Consider the following 25,042-nt stretch of genomic DNA (forward strand, 5'->3'; position numbering starts at 1 on the left):
AGCTGGTGCAATGTTAATTCACTATTTGGGAAATATAATACTGGAAACCTTAAGAGAGCACGAGTTTTGTTCATCCAATAGAACATATAGGAAATCTGTAGTATCTGCAACTGAATATATAGTGCAGAGAGGTTTCTTAAATTTGGCAGATGAAGGTACAACTGCTGCATCTTTGATCCATGGGATTTTGCAAACCAGAAATGAGATGTACTTCTGTCTGACAGACTTTGGAGGGGCTGGTTCAGGGATGCTGGATTCATCAGTTATAATTTTAAATCCTTTACGGATTTTTTTCCTATTAAAAGTGTGTTAATAAGTAAATAAAACAATATTGTGTTTTGTGCTGGAATCACTTAATAGATTTATTTTGTGGAGGAGAAGGACGAAATAATAGAATAGTTTTGGTTGGAAAATACCTCAATAATTTTCTAGTTAAAACTCTTTCTCAAAATAGGGTCAACTGTGAGATTGGATGAGGCTGCTCAGGACTTTATCCAGTTAGGTTACTGAGAGAGGTTCACTTCCTCTAATTGTCTACACGTTGGGAAATTTTTTCCTTCTATCACTTGAAGTATCTTTATGCTTGCACATGTTCTCACTTCCTGTGCCATGAACCTTTACACAGAGACTGACTCCATCTACTCAGAAGCCATCTCATAGGTATTGAAAATGCTATGTTTAGGGAGAGAAGCAATGTTGATAACACATGGATATTCTAGTTATTGCTGAGCAGTGGCTACGCAGAGCCAAGAATCTTTGAACTTCTCATACTGCCCTGCCAGCAAAGCAGAGTTGAGGGGTCGCAGGGAGCTGGGAGGGGACAGAACCGGGACAGCTGACCTAAACTGGCCAAAGGGGTTTTCCATGCCATATAACATCATGAGAAGAAACTTCAAAAACTGTGGGGAGTTGACTGGAGTAGCTGCCACTGCTTGAGGAGTGGCTGGGCATTAGTTGGTGAAAGGTAAGCAATTTGTGTGTCCCTTGTTTTGTAAATGAAAATAATAATAGCAATAATATTATCTTTATAATATATATATTATATACTATATATAATAATAGCAATAATATATGTTTTCCTTTTCTGTCTTAGTAAATAGTTTTTTATCTCAACTACTTTGTGTTTTTTTTTCCCTGATTCTCTTCTCTCCCTCATCTCACTATGAGGGGGGAAGTGAGTGAATGACTGTGTGGTACTTGGCTGCCTGCTGGGTAAACCACAACACAGTGTTTCTGCGCATACAGCTCAGGATGCTCTTGGCTTCCTTTTGTACCAGGGCGTGCTGCTGTCTCATGCTTGGCTTGCTGCCTATGCAAATCCTCAAAGCAGAGCTTTTGCCTAGCCATGTGGGCCTCAGCCCTTACGTGCCATTGCAAGGGCTCTCCCTTCCCACATGCATAACTTAGTACTCGTTGAATGTCATAATGCGTTTGTCAGCCCATTTCTCCAGCTTGTCTAGGTCATGATGGTTCCTTTGAAAATACATAGGAACTCTCAATACCTGTAACTTTTTAAAATGTATAAAAACAGTTGTATTTGACGATCTTGAAGGTCTTTTCTAAGACCTTCTAGATTCTGAAAACACTGACTGTATAAAAGGAATTGAAAGAACCTCTTGATGGTGCCTTTGCTTGGACTTCAGCTTGAGGAATGTGGCCTGGTGTTGTGGATTTTGTGGATACTGAAATTTCTAACTTCAAAATGTACTTAGGCACATAATCACTCATTCAGTGTGCATGTACCTCTGCCTTAGGAAGAGCTATGCTGATTTCCTGAGTACTGGGCAGTATTCATGATATACCCTGTAAATTAAAGTGTAAATTACTTTATAATTAGCTTGATATTATTGCTGAATCAAGATTGGGATCTGACAAGCATATTGTATTACTCTGGAAGATTTCTGTGCATAGAAATTTAAGTGCAGAGGGTGATGCCACGCTTAGTTTTGTGTCTTAGGAAAATACGGAATAGAAAACATAATGATGAATATAAATCTTTTTAGTCTGTGTAATCAAGAATGAAATAACGTTCATGTAGCACAGTATTTTGAGAAGTAAATACCTAGAAAGCACACTGAATGCATTTAAGATACCATCAGTGTATCAGTGCAGTAGCAATATGAGCTAGAGGTCTTTTGCAGTTACAGAAGGGCTCACACAAAAAATTGTAATATCTACAGTGGATATAGAGGATCTGAGGTGGTGATTGCTGGGGAACTGTCGTGCTGGCATAGTACTCTGTGTGATACAAAACAGAAAAATAGTCAGCAGACATGTGCCTAATATGCTTCCTGCTTAAAATTCCTTTTTAAATCAGGCTTGTATCTTGCTGCCTTTAGAGTTGCATGTTTTCACAAATTTACAGGTGTTGTTATGAAGTTCATACGACTGTCAGACTTCTCCTTTGCACTGTAGGAAAAAAACTTTCACATTTTATTTGCTAGATTCAAGACTACATGGCATACATTAGCCAAACTCTTCATATAATAATAGTACAGCCCCGGTTAGAAAGGACCTTGAAAGATCATCAGGCTCAACGTTTTGTGGGAAAAGAAAGCCTAGATGAGATAATCCAGTCCAGTTGCATCTCAGAAACCTTCAGTGATGGGGTTTCCACCATATCCTTGGTGATGTGTGCCAGTGATTAATCTCATTTAAAAAAAGAATAATTCTTAAACCAAGACAGAACTTCTCACAGAACAACTTGTACCCATCTCCCTGTGTCTTCTCTATGTGGCTGCTTGTGAAGAAAGAGTTGCTGTTCCTTTTAGGTTACTAGGATACTGTGTTGACGTCCTCTCAGAGCATTCTCTTCCCTAGAGTGAAAAGAAGTAATGCACCAAACCTTTCCTGACAAGGCAGGTTTTGCAGCGCTTTGATCATCTTTGTGGCCTTCCTTTGGACCCTTTCCAATCTCTCTGCATCTTTTTTTTAATCTTTGGGGCCAGAACTGGATGTGGTACTCCATGTACAGCCTGACAAACACTGAGTAGAGTGGGAAGACAACACTTCTGTCTGTGTTACTAACACCCCTGCGGGTACAGCCTTTCAGCAAGGCTACTCCACAGTCATACAGACTAGTCTATACTGGACTCTTGGTGAACTTCCATGCAGACCTGCTTTAACTTGTTTTGTCCTCAGCAGCCCATTTCTGGCTTCATTCTGGAGTTTATAAATTAATTAAAAATCTGTAAGATGTGGTAGATGAGATTTAAATTTGTGAAATTCATGCTTCAGAAATTCATGTTGGTAAAAATATATATTTAATGTTGTGTCCAGGTAACTGTCTTTTGGCATCATTCTCAAAAGTGTATGTATTCTGATAATTCATAAGTAATTACATGTGTAGAAAGTACTCTGGGGAGAGACTGGCCATTTATAGAAATGTGTAAGTAATGGGTATTGATCATGTCCTAGACAGTATGCAAATTACTGTTTTGTAAGACAAATACATTAGTATGAAAAGTGTTGTTCTGCAAATGTATCATACTAGCAGGAGTATGTAGCATTTAGTTATTAGAATGTCATTTAAAAGTGTTTCCTGTATGTAAAAACTTCTAGGTAGGATTTCATCAAGGATTACCACTCCTTACAAGAGGTAGATTTTTGTGCTTTGTTGTGGTTATTGTCTGAGCACATCAGTTACAGCCAGTCTGTATGGAGGACATTGTGGTTACAGGATTATGGCTTAGTTAGAGTATTACTGTGCAGTGCAGAGTATTTGCAAATACTAAGTATTTGCCTAAGCTTAAACTTGATCTTTATTTTTATTTCCATTTATACACATACTGGCTGAACTGGCATCCAAAAATGCATTCAGTCAGCTATTAAGGAAATCTGAATGCTTGCAGTTGTAGGAGTTATTAAAAGGTATTTTCAGCTGTTCAGTGACAGGAAGACAGGTAGTCAGAAATAAACCAACATAAACAAAGCTGTAGTGTTCAGTTCCACAGCAAATAAAGTCAGTTATTAAGAAGACTATGGTAAATGCAGTGATAATATGATATTATCAAATTCTTTTTTTTAATAAGGATTGCATTCATTACTTGTCTAGCATCAGAATGATGAATTCACAGCTTATCAGTGAAAAATAAACTATTATCCAATTTTAAAATTGTCTGTATGGCAATTCCTAACTGTAAGAGTTTAGCTGGGGTTGTGTTTAAACCACTTTTAAATAAACAAGTTAACTTCTGTGCATAGAGAGAGTGATGGAAATTTGTAAGCACTGAGCTTCCTCAGCCTTGAAATAGCTTTGTAAAACAAAGACAGCAGCGAAACAAAAACAAGTAATCAAAACACACATACCAAAACCAAACCTTCATCTTTGAAACTAGAATGCTGTTAAAAGCATCCTGGATATGTGTGTCTTTCAATGAGATATCTGTATTTTTGGTTGAACATTTAAAATCTATAACTTATTGAAAAAGTACTCTTGAACTTTGAGAGTCTCCTTTAGATTCTTTAGTGAATGAGTCTTGTCTCACAGGTAACAATTAAGTGCATGAAATTTATCTATAGATCTTTAAAAAAGTAAGTGATATAGACACTATAACACTTCGTTACCTTAAAAGTGAGTCAGATTGGTTTTGAGAAAATTGTGTGGTTTGAATCATTATTTCTTACATAGATTAATAATGTGGGGAAAAAAAACCCTCATAATTTCAGTTTGTGGTTTTCTAATTCCTGTTGCTGATTTATTATGTAACTTTATTTTAAATTATCCAAATGATGCTCACAGTACAAGTAGAATTTAGTGTTAAGAGACTATCAGTATTATCTTTGCAGCCGCAACTTCCTCTGAAAAAGCCTATATGAACTCTGCTGTAATAACTAAATGAAAAGAGAAATTGAAGAAGTGTAGCAATCGAGTCTTGTATAACAGAGTTGACTAGTTTTGTTATATTCTGGATCTATTTTAATGTAATGTTAATAGTCAGTGCAACTTAATGATGTTGTATCTAGCAAGCATAGGAGGCAGCAATATATCCTGTATGAAACACTGGAAAAAGTCATGGAACATGTAATAAAAGGTGATGGAAATTTCTCACATTGTGCAGCTTTCAGGAAGTACTTCCTTGTAAGCTGTGAGGATTTGAGATGTGGTTGGGTTTTTTTTTTTGTATGTTCATTGTTTAAAGAACTTTCTGAAATGTAGGTTTTAAGTGAGTGGCTTGGGTTGGAAGGGACCTTAAAGATCCTCTAGTTCCAACCCCCTTGTCATGAGTAGGGTAAAGGATTAGATTTAAATTAGGATGCTTTCTTTTAGAAACATAAAATTAATACTTATTAAGAGAAAAGGATCTTGACTTTATCTACCATAAATACTGTGGTTGAATTTGCCAAACATAAATAAACATATTAGTGATTTCCTACTGAATATTTTCTTCCTAAATGTAGCTTTCAGATGTAACTTTGAGGCATTGTGTTGGTTTTAAAGCTAAGCAATTCAGAGGTGGATCTATGTTGTGCAGTAGTTCAGACTTTTTTGCTCTGAAGGTATCTTCTGTTTTTTTCATCGGTACATACTTCTCCCTCTGTCACGTTTCTTTCTCTTCCCTGTTTTGTAAGCATCCTAAGCTCACAAGTCAAGAGGACTGTGTGTGTAACTTTCTGTAGATCAACGTATGTAACACGTTTATTTTCCTTGTGTTTGTAGAAGAGGTGGAGGAGATGGGAAAAAGCGAGGAAGCGGACAAAGAAAGAGAAGTGGCCCACAAAGAAGAAGAAAAACACACAGAGAGAGGTATGTAATGGTAACAGTATTATTCTTCACTGATTATACATATTAGAAACACAGAATCATTAAAGTGTCAAGGATAGCTGAAGGAAAGTTTTCTGATTGAGATCTGAGACAAAATAGGCATCAGAGACTTTTTCTACTTTATCGCTTGCTGCTCTGTCAGCAGTAGGGGGCATATTTTCCCTAGTTAACCTTATGCTACTAATATGCAGGTAGAAAGCCCTTCTTGCCCTTCATGTCCCTCATCAGATTGAGCTGAAGGTGGCCTTTGGCTTTCTTAACTCCATCACTGCACACTTCCTGCTTTTACATTTTTATGAGGTCACCTGTCCCTAGCAGATGGGAATCTCTGTTCCCTGCAAGTAGGGAGTCATCCACTGTTACTCTTCGTTGTTTCTGCATTGTGCTGCTGGATGGCTCAAATTCAGATAGTTCAGACATTTCCCTGGGCAGAGCATGCAGCCATCTGGAATGACAGTGCTGGACCAAATCTTTTGTTATCCCGTGCACCTGCAGACAGATTGAGAGCCACTGTCCTGGTGCTTCCTATCTTTGTCATTGCTGGAATTTCCATTTTGCAACAGGACAAGCTCTGGCTATGTCTTCTGGTGTAGCTGGAGGTTCTGGTTCTTGAAGCTGCAGGATTTTACAGTTCATCCAGTCAGTCTCTTTCTAATTATCTCTGATGTTATTCCATGTCCTGACCTCCTTCTGTAGTAGGCAAGAAGTTCCTCTCTCTCTGCCAGTGCTTCATACAGAAGGGGAGGCCCCAGTCAGACCAGGAGGCTTGAGACATAGAAAGCCATATCCTCACCCAGGAGAGCTCTGTTCGCGTGGAGGCTTGGACATGACGAGAAGAACAGTTCCAGTGGCTAGTGGAGGTGATGTCATGTAGTAGGTCACCACCATTGCTGAGCATGGTGATCGTGACCACCTTCTGTGCACCCTGCTTTGCAGAGTTCTGCAGCTGTTGTTAGCCATGCCCTGGGAGCTGTGCTTTAGGCCCAGCTGTTATATAGGCTTCTTGTCAGTGTGTGCTGGAAGGATGTTTGAGTGTCCACAAGGTGTTAACTGAAACATAAGAGCAAAGCAGCCTTCAATCAAGAACAACTGACACAACTCACTTGAAGCTGTTACTGTTTCCAAGAGTCGCAACTTCCCATTGCTGTCCTTTCCACCAGCAGCAAGCACCCTCAAGTTCTTCAAAGATAATCAAGCTTCAGTAAGATTAAATGTAGCTTCTGCTTCAGAACAAATTATTGAACATGTCCTGATAAATAAATAAGTACTTCTTTTATGTTACAAGCTAATTGTTTTATTTCTGAATGGTTCAATTTCTTCTCAAATGACTGACTGGGAGTAGGCAAACGTTGTACAGAAGATCCCAGTAAAGTTGTCTTCAGTAGTCTGTAGCTAGCTTTCTAACCTTACAGTTTTTCTTTTTAATTTATTTACTTTCTACAGGGTTTTCTGATGGATGGAAGAAAGCTTGGGCTGTAGCTGTTCTTTCTTATTTTTCACTGTTTACTATCATTCTGAAAAAATAAAAACAAAAAAATCATACTTTAGACATTTACACTGTTCAAAAATATTCAGCATTCTGCAATTGTTTACATGGAGTCCTGTAGTCCTGTTGCATTCACCTAAAATGTGAAGAGTTATGCACACTCAATTTTTTAAAAATAAAATAGGTTGTCATGCAGTTTTAAAATTGCCTTTCAGTGTTTTTAGTACACTAGTGTTTTCTTAGTGCAGCTCTCAAAATCGAAAACCATCAGAAATTTGACCATCAGAAAATTAGAAAATAAATCTGTAAAGTTAATAATATTTCTCACATAGTGGACGTAATATAATTAAAGAAAAATGGAAAGTCATTATTTGTGCTTTCTCAGTCTCCAGTGAATCTTCATTATCTACTAATCCTGTCTTTCTGACTCATCCTCAAATGTGAAGCGTATGGTCTTTTATGTTTGGATGGTCAAACACACTCAGAATGGTCTATAGCTTTCCTTACTTCCCTTTACCTAGGCACATCGTTCTGCATCCGTATTACTAGAGCATATGGTGCCAGGAGCTGGAGGAATGAATGTGGTCTCTTTTGCTGTTCTGTGCTTCGTTGCTGTGATGAAAATAACTTTTGTAATATTCTGTTTTCAGCCTCTTCTTTCATCAGGTTTTTACTTTCCTTCTTGCTCAAATAGTAAGAAAAAGGCTTGATTGCTTTCTTAGTCAGAGGCTGGAGGTACAGGTTAAGAATTCATGACAGGTAGGAAAGAACTCTGCTAACACAGGCAGAGTGAAGTAGAAACTTTAATTGGCTAATAGGTTACTGAGAAAAGATACTTTTTTTCAGTAGAGGGTTTTGTTTTGATTCTCAGAAGCCATGTTATGTTGCAAGATGGTGCTGGTAGGAAGAGGAGGAAATGGAAGCGGGCAAGAAGGGAATGGTTATACTAGTGTGGTCTTGCATTTGAGGTAGTGGTTTGGTGAATCACAAAGCAGAACTCATGGCAGCAACAGATGGAGACAAAGGGACTGTTGTTCTCTTTTGATGTTGTCAAATACATTGTTTTTCCCAAGGCATTCTTACTGTTTTAGAGTGAAAAATGCTTAAATAGGTAAAAAATGAAACTTCATAATAATCATGGTATTCTGCAGGTATCTGTTTGAGGTTGGTTCTTTTAGTTGTTTTGGTTTAGTTTCTGTTTGTTTGTTTTTAAGATTCTTCATCAACAGTTGTGTCTAATTGTTTCAGGTGAAGTGTCAAGGAGAAAGCGTTCAAAATCTGAGGACATGGACAGCATACATTCTAAACGGCGTCGATATGTGGGAGAAGAAGATTATGAAGCAGAATTCCAAGTGAAAATTACAGCCAGAAGAGATGTTGACCAAAAGTTAGAAAAGGTAGAGTGGAAATGAAGAACAAAGATGGCAAAACCATGTTTCATATTTTTATTTTCTTTTGCCACTTTGAAGTTACCTGTCTTTTCCCACACACTCACTACTCATGTACACGTTTTCTCTCATTTTTTGGTTTAAAATTATACATCTTTAAAATAACAACAGAAGTTCAATTTACCAAGTCGTAGGTAGCCCTGCTTTTTGGAGACCAGATGCCATTTGGAAACCATGCCACAAGAATTATATTTGAAATGTGTTAAGCATTTAAATTCTTAAATGCAATCTGACTGTAGATGGAGAACAAAAGAGTGAAGGTGGCATTTTAGTGTGATAAATGGTTACGTGTGATCTGCTTTTTGTACCCGGCTTTAAAGTCTCAAAATAATGAATGTTAACAAACATAGTGTTTTGCAGATTTTTATAGAGCTATTAATTGCCTGGGTGGTGCATATTGTAACTTCAGTGTAGGATCCAGACAACCACTTTTATTGCCTGTTAATTCATTTTTCTAATGAAGATTTTTACTTTGCAAAGTCTACTTACTACATTTATCTTTTCCCCATCTGCTTCTAAATCTTTACTTTGCAGAAACTAGTCTCCTCTTTTGCCATTTTTATCTTCTGCAACTAAAGCAACACAGGGCATTTCTGCTTGGGGGAAAGTGTGTATCAAAAAGTTAAGTTTCATTAAACATCTTTAGTTTCTGTTCTTCAAATGTCATTGTCCCTTTCAAGAGTAGAAAAGAAAGGGAAAAATTAACCTGTGTAAACACCAATGCTATGAAAATATCTTCTGTTAAGATTCTTCATATCAGTGATAAAGCTGTACATATTTATCATAATGCAGTGGAATCAATTTCTTGAGTTAATGGCTAGAAAGGAATGTATATATTTGCAGGAACAGGTGTAAAAACCTTGCTTAGCAATGTAACCACATTTTTATTGTTGACCATGATCAATTTATTTGATTGACAGGACACAACCATTGTCATTCTTCTGTGGCAAAATTCTTTTTTAGTTGAGAATATTTTTATAGACAGTCTCCCAAATTTTAGGATTAATATTCTTTTCTTTTTTTTTCCCATCCCAATTTAAATAACAATTTGGCAGGTTATCCAGAGAGTGTTAGAAGAAAAGCTTGCTGCTTTGCAGTGTGCTGTATTTGACAAGACTCTGGCAGACTTGAAAATGCGAATAGAGAAAGTAGAATGTAACAAGAGGCATAAAACTGTGCTTACTGAACTACAGGTGAGTGTGTATTGAATTGCATACAAGAGTCAAATTTAACAAGTTCCTCAGCATTTAATAATAAGTTTCCTGTTGCTGTTGTTAGGGAAGACAGTTCAATTCCATAGAGGGAAGAGGGGAGGAAAAATAAGTGAAAAAATAGATTATCTTTGTGCAGTTGTGAATAGCAGTGAAAATTCTTGCATAAGGTAGGATTGTGATACAAAGACTGTTGTGGAACAGTCTTTCTGCTGTTCCAAAGTCATACAGTAATACTGTGTTTCACAGAAAGAAAATTTTCCCCTGATAAAACGATAATTTTTGTATTGATCTTAGCTGTATAAACTTTTGGTTTGTGTAATTTCTTTAATGGTTCTTGTGTTTATGGTTTTGTTTACTTGTTTTTCTCTTCTTTCCATTTAGGCTAAAATCGCTAGATTGACAAAGCGCTTTGGAGCTGCCAAGGAGGACATGAAGAAAAGACAGGAAGTAAGAACTACATTTGCTGTATTTCATTTGCAGAAAGATGTGACCTGTTTCAGTAGTGTTCACAAAGTAGGTTTGCCTTATGTGTCTAGGAGTGAGCCATATGTACGAATAGAGTCCTCAGCATCTATTAGGTAATTGTCATTTGCACAGAAGGTCCTTTATACGTTGTTAGTGTGAAAGCACCTTAAATTATATGTAGGAAAATGTAATTTACTTCAATATAAAGAGAGATGGATCCTTTTAGAGATGGAGGGAGGGGAGAAGTGAATACAAACAGAAACTTTTCTCTGTCTAGAATGTTTTGGGTTAGTCACTATGACGAAGTGGAAGCTAAAAATTCATGATAGTTCAAAAAGAATTTTTGATTCTTTTGCTATAAAAACCTAAAGACAAGAGGCTTATAAAGAGAGAATATGTAGGAGTGAGGCAGGTAGGACCAAATAGCTTCTGGATGTTTGTAAAACGTGTCAAGTTCCCTTATGATTTTGGCTCCTGAAAACATAAACATCATGTAGAAAGGAATGAATATGGAGTACAGTTAAACCATAAGTTTGCAAGCTGATGTAGTTGTTTTGTTTTTCTTTGTATTTCTTGTTTCTTTTTTAGAATACGCCAAATCCATCTCTGTCTTCAGGAAAAGTAGCAAGTAGCACTGCAAATGCAAATAATCTGACATACCGGTAAGCAAAGCACATCGCTACGACCATGTTAAAATTCAGAGTAGGACACTTGCAGTACCTCGTGTCATGGATGATCATCCCTGATTTGATTTGCTTGTTTGTTTTTTAATTAAAGTGCTCTTCCTTCATTGCTCTTCAACTGTAAAACTCAATTTTTATTCGCAGTATTCACAAAGGGACAGTATTGAATCCATTCCTAGGTAAACGGTGTGTTGTTTTAACAGTTAAAAATAATAGATAGAAGTCTAACAAAGAGAAAATTCTCTTGTCAAAAGGCAGACTCAATGCAAACACTTGAAAATTTGTAAATAAATAATTCTCTGAGGGTTTTTTTTGTTTATTTGTTTTTGTTCATTAGTAGAAGAATATACAGAGTTAATTTGCTTGTAGGGGCAGAAGATAAATCAGATTATAAAATCAATGAAACTAATAGCTATGCAATATTTTTTCCCCACCATCACTATACCTGTTGAGAAGTGCTAACTGAATCTTACTTCTATAGAAATATTACCACGGTAAGGCAGCTGCTGGAATCAAAGAGGAATGTAGGAGATGGTAAACCTGCAACTCCTCAAGCCCCTGTGAATGCAGGTGAGAAACTGCCCTGTGGACTTTATAAATTAACTTCATGAAAGTTTTATTGATTTCTATTAATTAGGTAACTGAACAGAGCAAAACTGTTTTGTAAAAATTCTTTATTCCTGACGTCATTAGTTTTAGCTGCCTACCACATTCCCAGTTTAGAATAGAATGGAATCATTCAGTTAGAAAGGACCTTCAAAAATCATCTAGGCCAACTGCCTGACCTCTTGAGGACTAACCAAAGATTAAAGCATATTATTTAGGATGTTGTCGAAATGTTCGGTGTTCAAAATGAACACTGACAGGCAAGGGACATCAGCCACCTCTCTAGGCAGACTATTCTAGTGTTTGACCACCTTCACAGTAAAGACATTTTTCCTTATATGTAGCCTGAACCTCCCCAGTACAGCTTTATACCATTCCCATGTGTTCTGTCGTCTTCTTACCATAAAGAAGAGACCATCAACTCCCTCTCCACTTTTTCCCCTCAACAAGTCTTAGAGAGCAGTGAGATCACCTTTAGCCTTCTCTTCTCCAGTCTAGATAACCCAGGTGTCCTCAGGCTCTTCTCGGAACTCATTCCTTCCAGCCCTTTTATCATCTTTGTTGCTCTCTTCTGGATGGCATTTATGGTGCATTTATGTTTGTGTGATGTGCTTACTAGGCAAGGCAGAAAATACATTGACATGGCCAACCAGAACATGTGGACAAATTGAATGCTGCAGCAGACTGTTTGCCTGGATAAGGCAGAAAAACATGAAGCTTCTCCACTGCTGAGAAGCGAAACACATGGCTCACAGGCCATTTTTTTGTACTTGTTTGTAGTAGGATGCTGATTATCATACCCTCTGACTAATGACTGTAAAAGTTGAGTGGGGAACTCAGGGAAGCCTCGTTTCTTAAAGGAAGCACTGAAAAGTGAAATTCCTATACTAGAATTTTGTAAGGAATTTAGAATTAAAACCACAATTAATTATATTAATGTAGCAACACCATCTTCAGTTTTAAAATTCTGTTTAGTTAATATGAATACTGATTATTATTTTTTTTTTCAGAACCAGCACATAATAGGAATATAATGGCTATATGTAGTGTATTATACTCCTGATCTTTTGATTTAATCCCAAAATTTTATTGCATAAAAGCAAATACCTTCTTTGGTCCATTAATCCTTGATTTCAGTAGAACCTTCTGGATTCAATGTTCTACCTATACAAAGCATGTTGGTCAAGTGATTTAGCTTTTCTTTTCTTGTGTTTTCTGAAGAACCAGTTGTTCTACTATTTCTGTAACAAGTGTTTGAAGTGCTATACTACGTGTATTTTCATCAGTTAAATCTCAGAGCTCCTCAAGCCTTTCTGTCATAATTATTTGTAATATTTGTCATTTGTATATAGTTCTTTCAAATAGAAATGTGGTATGGACTGTCTTACACTAGGCCATTGAATATCACAGTGTACAACAGAAAAGAAAAGCACACGTAGCCTTTCTTTGCAAAAAATGTAATAATTTGCCAGATTTTTTCATTTGTTGCGTTGGAGTGGATCTACCCACTTGGTTCAAATGCTGTTTTTGTGTTTGTGTGTAGCACCAGCTTCCAGTCTCCCTGCTCCTCAGACATCTGCTGCTGGACATCCTAAGCCTCAGACTCCAGTGACCTCCAGCCCTTTGACAACGACAGTTATTTCCACGGCTAACACAGCTACAGCTGTAGGCACCAGCCAAGTGCCCAGTGGCAGCACTCAGCCTATGTCTGTCTCATTGCAGTCTTTGCCTGTAATCTTGCACGTGCCTGTTGCAGTGTCATCCCAGCCTCAGCTCCTTCAAGGCCACGCAGGAACTTTGGTCACTAACCAGCAGTCAGGCAGCGTTGAATTTATATCTGTACAGAGCTCATCTACAGTTGGTAGCCTTACCAAAACTGCAGTATCTTTGGCATCTACTAACACAACTAAACCAAATAACAGCCCATCTGTGTCCAGTCCTGGTGTTCCGAGAAGCTCTCCAGCCAGTGCTGGGTCTGTACGGACAACATTAGCTGTACAAGCAGTTTCAACTACACATCCTGTTGCACAAACCACAAGGACTTCTTTGCCCACAGTGGGTACTTCAGGACTTCATAATTCTACCAGCAGTCGAGGTCCCATACATATGAAGATTCCCCTCTCTGCATTTAGTAGTACAGCTCCTACTGAACCACCCGCCGTTACAGCACCCAGAGTTGGTAAGTTATGCTTGAATAGTGACACTAGGAAAGGAAGATAAAACCATTGTCAAAAGGAAACATAAAACCCTAGTCCTGTGGAAGTTTTGTTAGTGTGTTTTACTGAAATATATCTTCTGGGTGGCCTCAATGTTGAAATTACCAAGATCAAAACAGTCTGTCACAAATGTTTTAGCCGTTGTTGACAATCATGTCTCATTAGGAGTTAACAGTGTGACTCTGTAAGCTTTGTTTTATTTAGAACTTGATTTATATTATTCCTAGCATGAAATCAGAAACTTCTGTCTTACTATTAACAGCTTCATGTTTAGGTTTTTTAATGTAGCTTCCTGAAATAATGTGATTGCCTTTCCTAAGAAAAGAAAGTATATTCATTGACTTAATTTTCAAAACACTTAGACAAGATGGGAAAAAAAACCACAAATTAATATTAATCTAATTCCAAAGAATTAGATTTAATGTATTTAAAGTCTCTGAGAACAAGAGAAGTTCAAATATACTATTTAGCTGAGCTATTTTAAAATGCTTTCTCTCCATCTTTTGCCATGCCATGACGATTCTCTGCACTTCTGTTATTACATATGGTGAAATTTTTTTTTGAGATCAAGATTTTGTAAGTGGTCTTGAGTGAGTTGAAATCATAGCCAAGAGTTTCTAATTGGCACAATGTAATATTAGGATTAGTTCAAGCAGAGCTCAACATCAGAAATAATTTTATTTCATTTTCCCATTTCTAAGATACATATGTCCGAATATGTTTTCCATCAAAGTGACAATTATATGCTTTGCATTATTGTTTATCTCTAAAGCTAGTATAATGATATAATTCATCAGAAAAAGGGTTATGAAAGGTCTGTGTGCCCAGAAATATCCCTTGTTTTTTGCAGTTCATGTAGGCTTTGTGTATACCTAGTGGTTTTTGCACCAGAATTGAAACCCTGCTTTGGGCCAGTGCTGTTGCTGCTAAGCTCTGGTTAAAATGAAAGGGAGTATGAAGGAAGAATTCTGCTTGAAATGTTTATGTCAAATATTCAAGGAACTTCTACTTAAGTTGCTAGTTTAGGTATGTGTTCAGTTGAGCAAGTAAGAATGCTGTCCCTGCACAGCTTGCCTCAGTTACATATTTTCCACTCTAACCATACATGTTTAGTCAATTTTCCTGTGAATGTGTCGAATAACTATTTTTTTTTCAGCTTAATATCTTGTCTGTTTACATATAGGGGCAGGAGAGATTGAACTTATGTTTTCTCCTCGGATAACTGAGGGAATTACTCATAAATGTTGTCAGACACTCAGGGAAGGAAATGAATACCACTTCCAGACTGAAAAGTGCCATTTTGCTTTTTTTTCCTGCTTCCTCTGAGAAGTGGTAATAATCATGCTTGGATACTTGCAGTTAGAAATCAGGACTGACAAATAAGGAACGTTTAGTATCAAACAGCTTCAAATGTTGCCTCTAAATTTGTTGAGTGGATTAGCAGTATTTAGTTTAGTATTGATTAGACACTGCAAATGAACCAATTTCTTGACCCCTCAGAAAACCCGACAAGCAGGCCACCAACAGATTCTTCGGCCAACAAGAGAACAGCTGAGGGGACAACACAGGTAGGTCGTTGATTGTATTTCTGTATAAATTTCAAAAGTTACAATCCACAGGGGATAAATTCTTTACCCCCATTGCTCATAATGAAACAACTTCAGGCTGTGGGTGGTTTCTTTTGTTGTGGGTTTTTCTTTCTGGTTTGTGTGTCTTTTATGATTGTCTTTTTTCTTGTTTTGGTTTTGGGGTTTTTTTTGTTTGTTTTGTTTTGTTTTTTTTGCCATTCTTTCTAGTTTGTGTCCATTGTATTTTTCTTCTTTTTCTGATCCAGAGTATTATTGGGAGCATGAGCTTCTGGTAATCTTTTCAGAAGTTTTCCAGTGTGTTTTGTATACGTAGGAGTTAGTAATTCTGGAGGACACTAAAAACGTGTCTGATGTGACAGAGCCAACATATGAAAGAAAACCCTACTCAGTTTTTTGTCTAAAGGTCTTAAACTTGAAGCTAAAAGTATTTTGCAAATTATTGCAGCTCTCTCATTTTTACACTAATCCAGAAGTTACTAAGAAATAGAGTTACATTTTATTGCCATATATGTTTAAGAAAAAAAAAAGGAAAAAAAGCTTTCTTCAGGAATAACTACTTCATGATCAGGGAGAACTTGCAGTACTTCTGGATTCTTCTAAAATTTGTTGGACTTGCTTTGCAATTTTAAGGTTAAATTTAAGGTATTCAAAATTATTTGTAAGTAAGTTTCTTTCTGTTTACAGATATTTCACAAAGCACTTCACATGTACATTTCTGTTAACTGGAAGTCATTTTACTAAGGGGAATAAAATTAATTTCTTCTAGCCAAAATTTCCACATTTAATAGTTATTCAAGGTGTAGATAAATCTGAATTGTGGTTTCAAAGCAAGAAGAAAATATACTGGACAAGATTCTGTTTTTCACTTGCTGCATAAGTAGTCTAGTAAAGATGACCAGTGTTACAGATTATAATCCATGCCTTACTTTACCTTTTTATTAAAGGATTTCATAAAGAATGGTTGTCATTTTTAAAAGATACCTGTGGATTATAGCTATACAAATTTGTCAGTAGTTGATATGTAGGAAAAGCAGTATCAGAATGATTGAGATTTATGGTTTTAAGATGTAATTCTCAGTATAAGATATATAATTTGGAATTTTTCATCTTTGGTAGAGTCTGAAATCCGGAAAAGTTTTTAGCAAAAAAGTTGGTGTGTGTGAGTGGTATTTAGGAATGGAAGGTGAGCAAAAAGGAAGGAAATGGAAGGAAACTATACAAGACACTTTCCGGTTTTCAGTCTTTTAGTGTATGTCTCTAGGTTTACTTTCAGTTGAATCAGTTAAAGTATGTGTAATGCCATGATTAATAAAAAAAGACCAGATGCATTTTAATTGACTAGCAGGATATGAATCTGACATGCCATGTCGTTTGAAAAGTCCAGTTAATGCCACCTGCTTTTTGTTATGTAACGTCCAAAATATTATGTATTGCTCTGCACTTCACAGCTCTCAGAACAAAAAGTAGTTCGCTGTGTGCCGTATACCTGTGGCATATTTGATGGTACAACTTTGATCAATTGTTTCGAAAAGCAATTGAAACAGGAAGAGACTTCGTCAGAAAATAAAGAAGCAGTAGAAGCAGCGCAGATGAATTTTAACTTCCCCGAGGATGTCCTCTTTGGCTTGGAGGAAGAGGAAGAGGATGCTAAGAGCATCAAAAACACCCACAAGCAGACTGGCTGGGCAGCTAACCTATTAAAACAATGGCTGGCCAAAAATGGCAAGGATCCTAGTTTTGAATTGGTTCCAGTAAGTGAACTCAATGATATTTTAAGAGAGTTTTATTGCAAAATAAGGAATCATGATGGAAATACCTACAGTGTGGCAAGCTACAAGTCAATGCGTGCTGGCTTAAACCGGCATCTCAAAATGCCACCTTACAATCGTCAGATTTGCTTAATGAAGGACAAAGAGTTTGCTAGTGCAAATATGGTGTTTGTGAGTATGCTGAGGATGCTGCGCATCCAGGGAAAGGATGAGACTCACCACCATCCTCCTATTGCTGCTGACGACTTGCGTAAGATTAAACTGTCTGGTGTACTGGGATTGCACAGTCCTCTGGCACTCGTGAACAAGGTGTGGTTTGATTTGCAGTTGCATTTTACCAAACGAGGGAGGGAAATTTTGAGAGATCTGGCTCCAGATGCTTTCATTGTTGAGAAGGACAAGAACGGGCGTCGCTATGCTATGTTTAGGTATCCTGGCAAAGGAAAAAATGGAGAAGATCCTCATAAAATGGGTAAAATGTATGATATGCCAGGGGACCCAAACTGTCCTGTTTTTTCCTTGGAGCTTTATTTATCTAAGTTGCCTCCAGAGCCTCCAGCCTTTTACCTGCATCCTTTAAAGCTAACAGCAGAGCAAATGCAAGAACAGCCTGTATGGTACAAAAGAGAACCAATGGGTGTGAACTACTTGGGTGCAATGATGCCCAGGATAAGTGTGGCAGCCAGGCTCTCTCAGCGATATACCAATCATTCTCTCCGAACTACCACCATCCAGCTACTGTGTGAAGCGGGACTGGGGCCTGGAGGAAGTTATGGCAGTGGCAGGCCATCGCTCTGAGTCTGCTATTAAACACTACTGGGGAGCTGCAGAAGTTCACTGCAGGGCTTGGTCAGATATAATGGAGAATAACATGCCCAATTACCTATATAGCAAGACCCCAAATCATAAAAGAATCGTTGTCTGGTGCCTCCACCTGTTAAAGAAACCATGTTGTTGTTCAAAAAAAAAAAAGCAAAATCTTATTTCCTAAGAAGACTAGCATGCCATCTGGTTCTAGTTCTGTGACTTAAGTCCCTGAGGGACATACTGCTCTCAAATCTAAAAGCCCCATCCTATTGAACCGCAGTTCTTCCCCCCCCAAGAGCACAGCCAGCGTGAGCCTAAGTGCCAGTCCTCTTCGAGACTGTTGTAATTAACCTTCATAAAGCACTTGATAAAACAAGAACCAATGACTTGAATTAACAGAATTGATTTCAAGTAAATTGCTAAAATGGAAAAAAATATATATAAAATTTGTTTTATCAGTTGGTTTACTAAGGAAATTTCTTATGGCCTAGTTCAGCAAGAAGTATCCTGTTCACACTCCTGAAGTGAGCTATGGAACAGAAGCTTAGTGCAGATCTTGGAGTTTCTATGACTTTCGTTAGCATCTGGGACTCTGAATGACTGAGCAGAGATATTTAAATTAAAAAAAAAAAAAGGGGGGGGGAGGGAATATTTATTTCCACTTAGCTGAAGAGCTGTGCTTTCTACAGTAAGTGCATGGCTTTGTGAGGAGTGTATTTATTACACCATTCTGTGCCTGCTGGCACTACTGTAGCGTCTTAGTAATCAAATACTTGATTGCTGAAGATCGCAGAGGAAAGTACAAGCTGAATGAAACAGACACTTGCAGTACAAATAGATAAATATGCATGAAGACAACTGGAATTGCCCGATCACTGTCAGATTCTTTGTTCAGATTGTTACCAGACTTGCCAAAGGATTATGCTGTGTGTTTTTTTGTTTTTATTATTTTGCTTTTGTTTTTTTTAACATACTCTTAGATTAATTTCATCCATGAGCTACAGACTTCTGTTGCAGGTCTTTCGTTTTCCTCTTTCGTGTTTTTGGCTAAGATTTCAGTCACTCTGATCTCCAAAGGCACTATCTGATACAGGTGGTACAAAAATTTCTGTGTCTTCAGTTGTTCGTGAAATGAGGAAAATGTTCTTAATAGGTTTGAGCAGATCTGAGGTTTGAATGGCATGTAATTAAAGTTGAAGTGTTACCTCTGCAAATATTCAAGGGCAGGCAGGAGGGGCTCAGGACAACCTGATCTAGCTGTAGATGCCCTGTTCATTGCAGGGGATTTGGACTAGATGACCTTTAAAAGTCCTTTCCAACTCAGGTGGTTCTATGATTCTGTGACTTGATGCCTGATCTTTGAAGTTTTTATCATACTGATGACAGGTACGTTTTCAAGCCAGTTAGATTAGTTGTATTTGCTACTTTATTTTTCCATAGTGTAGACCAGCATAGAATGTTCTATTTTCTGATCAGTTGTGTTAATGATTTAAGAGATTTTGAAATGGCTATTTATATCTTAGATAATGGTTATAGTCACTTTTCATATTATAAAGATCAAGCAACTTAATCAGGTATAATTTTTAATATAAAAATTACTTCTGCCACACAGTGCTACATTTACTTAGTTGCGGCATTAACTTGTGACTTTCTTGGCTACAGGAAATCACAGATCCAGGATTATCACTTTATCAAGTGTAGAGTAAATCAAATGGAAATGACAAATAGCAAATCCTTTCTAGTGTCCATACATAAAAATTGGGGGAAAAAAGTATACAAAAACAGAGGGCAGTAACTTATTCTAGGATTTTTTAGCATAACAAATTTCCAAACTTTAAGTCTTCACAGAATTCATAATTCAGCTTGGATGGCAAATTTCATTTCTTGTTCAAAGAGCTTTGCTCTAAACCATCACCAAGATGGATATGTGTCATTTTTTACATCTCCCCACTCCCTCCTACTTCCCCCCATTTTCCTGTTGTCTCAGATAATTCCTTGTTCTGTTGTACAAGAGTTGAACATCTGTCTTGTAGAGACAAGAAACCATTGCCAGGAGTTCATTCTTTTTTGCTCATTCTTGCTGCATACTGTGGTCATACCAGCCACATGCCCTCCTCTGGTCCTAACTGCATCTATGTCATTTACTGTAACAGCGTGTTGCTAATAGTTTGATTCCTCAACACAAATCTAGATGATGATTTAAACTGAAAGAAAAGGACTCTTGTGGCAAAGTTGGACATGTCTGATTTTTTTAATTTGACTTCTAATTTGACTTTTATCTGTTGACTGCTAAGTAGGTATTTTTAATTTCTCATTTGTTAAATTCTAATTTTATTGACACCAACTGTATTCAAAGTCTTCATATTACCTTCAGTTTGAACCTGGTTCTTCTAAGCTGCTACCAACTGCAGTATTACTAAGTCTTGATTTTTGTATAAAAGAATTTTTCTTTTTTTTTTTTGGAACAGAAAAAGCACTCTTGGCTTGGGCTTGAAGTAGTATTGCTTTAAAAGAGCTGGAGACGGTGTTAAATATTAGTTGAAAGCTTAATAGAATTAGTTCTAACTAATAGAGTACATTTCTAGCCTTCTACAACTGAAAAATCTTTCCTGTTTCTCCTCCAACCCAAAGTCTTACATTGATTTTCATGAATGTATTTCCTCTTTATAAAAGCTGAAGTAGGCAAACAGAATGTGTGTTTGGCTGCTTCTGTAAATTCAGCTTTGGCCACGTGTACAGTAGTGTGGGGAAAGGAGTCTTTCCTTTTCCTCTGAGAAAATATCAAATCAATCCCATTTATTACAGAACAGACTGTGCACTGTGATCATGAAATCTGTCAAAAAATTGACATGAACTGGACTCCTCAGTGGCAGTGTCAGCAGAGAATCTCAGTTAGCATGATGACTAAGTTTTTTTTTCCTTTCCACTATATTTGTTTGTCATGATTTGTAGGACACTATTGGCTCATCATTTACATTTCACTTTAAAAAACTGAATATAGCAAATATACATTGAAATAAATGTATCATCTGTCATTCTTGACTTTTCTAATTATATCTTCTCGTAAAACTCGTGTTTCATTTCAGTTGCAGAAAAATTGTACTTAGCCTTAACCAAGTCAAGTAAACTTGTTTTTTTCAACAAGTCAATGTGAATGTCAATGCTATGTCAATGATTAAATTCCATTTTCCATATTGAAGCTGATTCTGAAAACAGTGGGAAACGACTGTGACATTTTGTAAATATTCTAATTTTACATCTCGTTTTTATAGTGAAGCTTTAGTACGTCTATTGGGAATGTAGGACTTCTGTTCTCTGTGGTTTTTTTTGTAAGTTTGGAAATTTCTTTTGTTCAATTTCTGTTCATTTTTGCTTTTATTATGTTAGTGCAGTATCTTACAGTGTGTTGTGTTGTTTTTTTCCCATTGATGTGTGAGTAATTCATCCCTGCTCTAAGATAGTGTGAAGAGCTCAACTGTGTAGAATGTCAAATATCTGAAGACGATCCTGAAATGCAGCATTTTGATAATTGCATGCTGCCTGGGTGAGCATAGTCAGAGATAGCAGGAAGCAGATTGGATGTGTAGTTTGGCTGTAATACTACTACTCCCTTTTCAGCCTTCCTCTGCTTATTGCTCCAAAAGGAATGACTGCAGTGATCTAGGAGAGGGGGCATCTTACTGTGTTTGCAGTAGTCTCTGAACTTCAACTTTTTCCTGTTTATGCAGAAATTTAAAGGTTGCTATTCAGTCCCAGTCATTTTGCCAATGGTCGTTCCAGTGCCTCAGGTCATGGGATTGTATTTCTGAATTCATGACAAGCACTTTTAATTTATTACAGTATACGTTGTTAGGGGCAAAAGGATTTTTAATTATATAACAAATCTTTATAATAGTTTTAAAGTATTTTATTATGAATCCTAATTGTAGATACAGGAATTAAAAATATTATATATAATATATAAATATACCCACAGCATACTGAGGGAATCTATTAAAGTGACTTATTAACATTGTGAGATAAAGTAACAGTGAGTAAAGGTGAATGATGTTGGATATGTTAAAAATGGTGGACATAGATTCAATCTGTTCAATCTGTTCACATTTATTAAATCAGCAAGTCAGGCAAATAGTCTTTTCTTCCCTGCTCCATACTCTGAGTGCACTTTATCCTTTTGTGGAGTAATTCTTTTTTCAGTTTAAATTTAATCTGTGCATTTCACCTTTTCAGCTAACATTAGTTTAAATAAAAAATCCACCAGTGTCCAATCCATTTCCCATTGTTTGTGACATACCTTGATTTGTTTGGTTCTCTACAGTTTAAGGTATTTCTATGACTATTGGAAATGTATCTGGTAAAATGCTATTGAAGTGCATTTGTATCTTTTTTTCCCCTTTATTTGCAATGTGTAACAAATTTTGTGAATGTCTATTGGGAAACAGTGTGAACAATGGGGACATATCTGCTTAAAAAGTATTAGCAGCTATTAGTTCTATGTTGTTGAACCATTATTGATGAAAATGCATTTCATAGTTTTGTGACTGAAAATAAATGTATAACTATATATGTGAAATGGGATACTTGATTTTTGTCTCTGAACGTGTGATTATGTTTCTGCTATTTAAAATGCAACTAGCTCTCATCTACAAGGTGGAACCTTTGCCTGAGACTAATTTGAACTCTAAATTCTTAAGATGTTAGAAGTTTAAAGGTCATTCAAGAATGAATTAGCTAGATACTTTTTTTCCTTAAAACAGCCGTTCAATTCAGCTATATAATGTCCTGTTGGGAATTTTTCAGATGACTTTTTAAATTCATTTTTGGAGAGGTTGTCTTTCCTTGAGACTGCACCTGTGTTATTTAAATCAACCCCTAGCTACTGAGAGCAGCTTTCAGTAAGGACTTGTGTTTTATAGGCTCCAATTTGTCAGTTGGGGCCAAAAAAATCAGGAGGTTTATTGAAACAGTGAAACTGTTGGTGTCACTACACCGTGCACATATAATAGCTATAAAAAGTTTTATTAAACAGAAACATGCTATAATTAAAATGCATTTAATGGTTATTAATGTGATTGTTGTCCAAGGTGGCCATCCCACATGCTATTGTTTTGAAACTTTCAGTGGGCTTTGGGGAAAGAAGGTAGATGTTTCACCTTAAGAGAGTAAGAGCCAGTAAAGAGACGTGAGTGCAATTATGTGTTTACTATATATGCCCTTTTAACTCTTTGATTAAAGAAAAAATCGCAGCAGTAGACAAATGCTTTAAGCATTACATCAAGTGGTCCTTTATAGTTTTTATTTTGGAATTATGATGACGGCTAAAAACAGTCTTTCTACCGCAGAGTATTTCAGTTATGTTTCTTGATTTATGTTTCTTATTGATGGGCGTAGCAGAGCTGATGTCTGATCTTTGCAACAAAGAAATTAGAGGGTATATAACATGTAGAGGTTACTAAGAGGGATTGCTCCCTTTTTCCATATTTGATTTGTTGTTTCTGTAGAAAGCGTTGCTCAGTACTGAATAAGGGTAAGGGGAATGGTCTGGTAAATGCAATACGTAAAATGTCTAATGAGAGTGTTTGAGTTATACACAAGTAAGCAACCACATGCTATCAAAACAAGTATTGCAGCCCTGTGAAATTTTGTTTGTGCAAAATACAAACTAGGTAAACTGCTAACTTATTGCATTATCATTTATATTATGGTAAGAGATGACAAATGCATTGGTCAAATAAATACTCATGACAGCTTTATGAGGATGGCTTAATTATTTTAATGTTGTGAGAGTTACTGTATTGGAATTGATAAGTGTTAAGCAGTGAGAAGTTTGAAGCAATCTGTAACAGAATTATAAATATACTAAAAAAATGTTTTCCGTAGCTTCTTAGCCTGTGCTAGAAATTTGTGGGTTTGTATGTGGATGACAAAATCATAATGTGAGCTTTGTTTTTATCCATACAAACCCAGTTTCACCACCACACCCACGCTATTTCCAGAACATATTTTTAATATCACTTTCCATAATTTCAAATTGATTTTGCTATTATATAACGCCTTGGTGCGTCATGTATGACTGTGGTGGTGTGATGCTTCATGGTATGTCAGTTTTACGACTCCCAGAATTTTTTTCAGTTTTGTTGATCTAGAAAGTATTAACAGTAAAATTTTCTCTACTTTGTCAGCATGCCACAAATAATCTTCAGGATTTTGAGCGTTACTATCCTAGAGTTAATGGTTTTTGTTTGATTTTTTTTTTCCATTTTTCACTTTTACTTCCTGAAATGTTCCTTTATGAAAAGCAGGTGGCATTACAATATACAGCATTGTTATTTCAGTGTTATGAATTGAAGCATGGCGTTATATAGTATCAAAATTAAAAAAAAAAAAAAGATATATACCATATTTGAATAGAGAAGTTCATATTCAGAATACCGGAATCTACTTTTTGGTATGTGCGTGTTTGTCTGTGAGTATGTCTGTTTGTATGTGTGTTGTTATGTAAAATGATGTAACAGATAATATTTTTTGTTTAGAGATTTTCTATTCAGAGATGTCTTTCCCAACTTTGTCAGTAGTTTGCTATTGACATGTATACTGTGATGTTCTAACCACTTCTATTTTGGTTAAAGTTTATGACTGTAGTTGTGATAAAAAAAGTTCCATTCTTTTCTCAGCATCATCTGCCATATGTGCTTCGCTCTTTGGCCTTTAAATTCAGGCTCCTTTCTTGTATTTGTTTTCTTTGTGGAATTGGAGTAAGTTTTTTTTTTTCCTCTTGAGATTTAACCCACCAGGCAGCTAAGCACCACATAGCCATTTGCTTACTCTCCCCAGGTGGGATGGGGGAGAGAACTGGGGGAAAAAAATAAAATAGAACTAATGGGTTGAAATAAAAGCTATTTTCTAAGTCAGAAAAGCAAGAGAGAAAAGGAAAAAAAAAATAGCAGTGATGACTACATGTATGTATGTAGTGTGGCCTGCGCTCTGCTGCCAGA

General features: G+C 36.6%; 1 protein-coding gene across 8 annotated transcripts in view; it reads left to right on the plus strand.

Annotated features, from left to right (window-relative positions):
• ATF7IP (activating transcription factor 7 interacting protein) overlaps positions 1-25,042 on the plus strand; it is a 109,060-nt gene that overhangs the window by 58,968 nt on the left and 25,050 nt on the right. For 7 of the 8 annotated variants that reach the window (XM_021378264.1, XM_021378684.1, XM_021378429.1 and 4 more), the window contains 9 exons: positions 5,660-5,746; positions 8,499-8,647; positions 9,754-9,891; positions 10,294-10,359; positions 10,966-11,039; positions 11,542-11,630; positions 13,210-13,845; positions 15,383-15,450; positions 16,920-24,438. In XM_021378264.1, the coding sequence (XP_021233939.1) occupies positions 5,660-5,746; positions 8,499-8,647; positions 9,754-9,891; positions 10,294-10,359; positions 10,966-11,039; positions 11,542-11,630; positions 13,210-13,845; positions 15,383-15,450; positions 16,920-18,038 (2,426 nt within the window). In that variant the 3' untranslated portion in view covers positions 18,039-24,438. Of the gene's footprint in view, positions 1-5,659; positions 5,747-8,498; positions 8,648-9,753; positions 9,892-10,293; positions 10,360-10,965; positions 11,040-11,541; positions 11,631-13,209; positions 13,846-15,382; positions 15,451-16,919; positions 24,439-25,042 lie in introns of those variants that run through there. The other variant, XM_021378343.1, reaches the window with a different exon arrangement.

This window comes from Numida meleagris, chromosome 1 (genome assembly GCF_002078875.1).
Source record: "Numida meleagris isolate 19003 breed g44 Domestic line chromosome 1, NumMel1.0, whole genome shotgun sequence".
Classification (NCBI taxonomy): Eukaryota; Metazoa; Chordata; class Aves; order Galliformes; family Numididae; genus Numida; species Numida meleagris.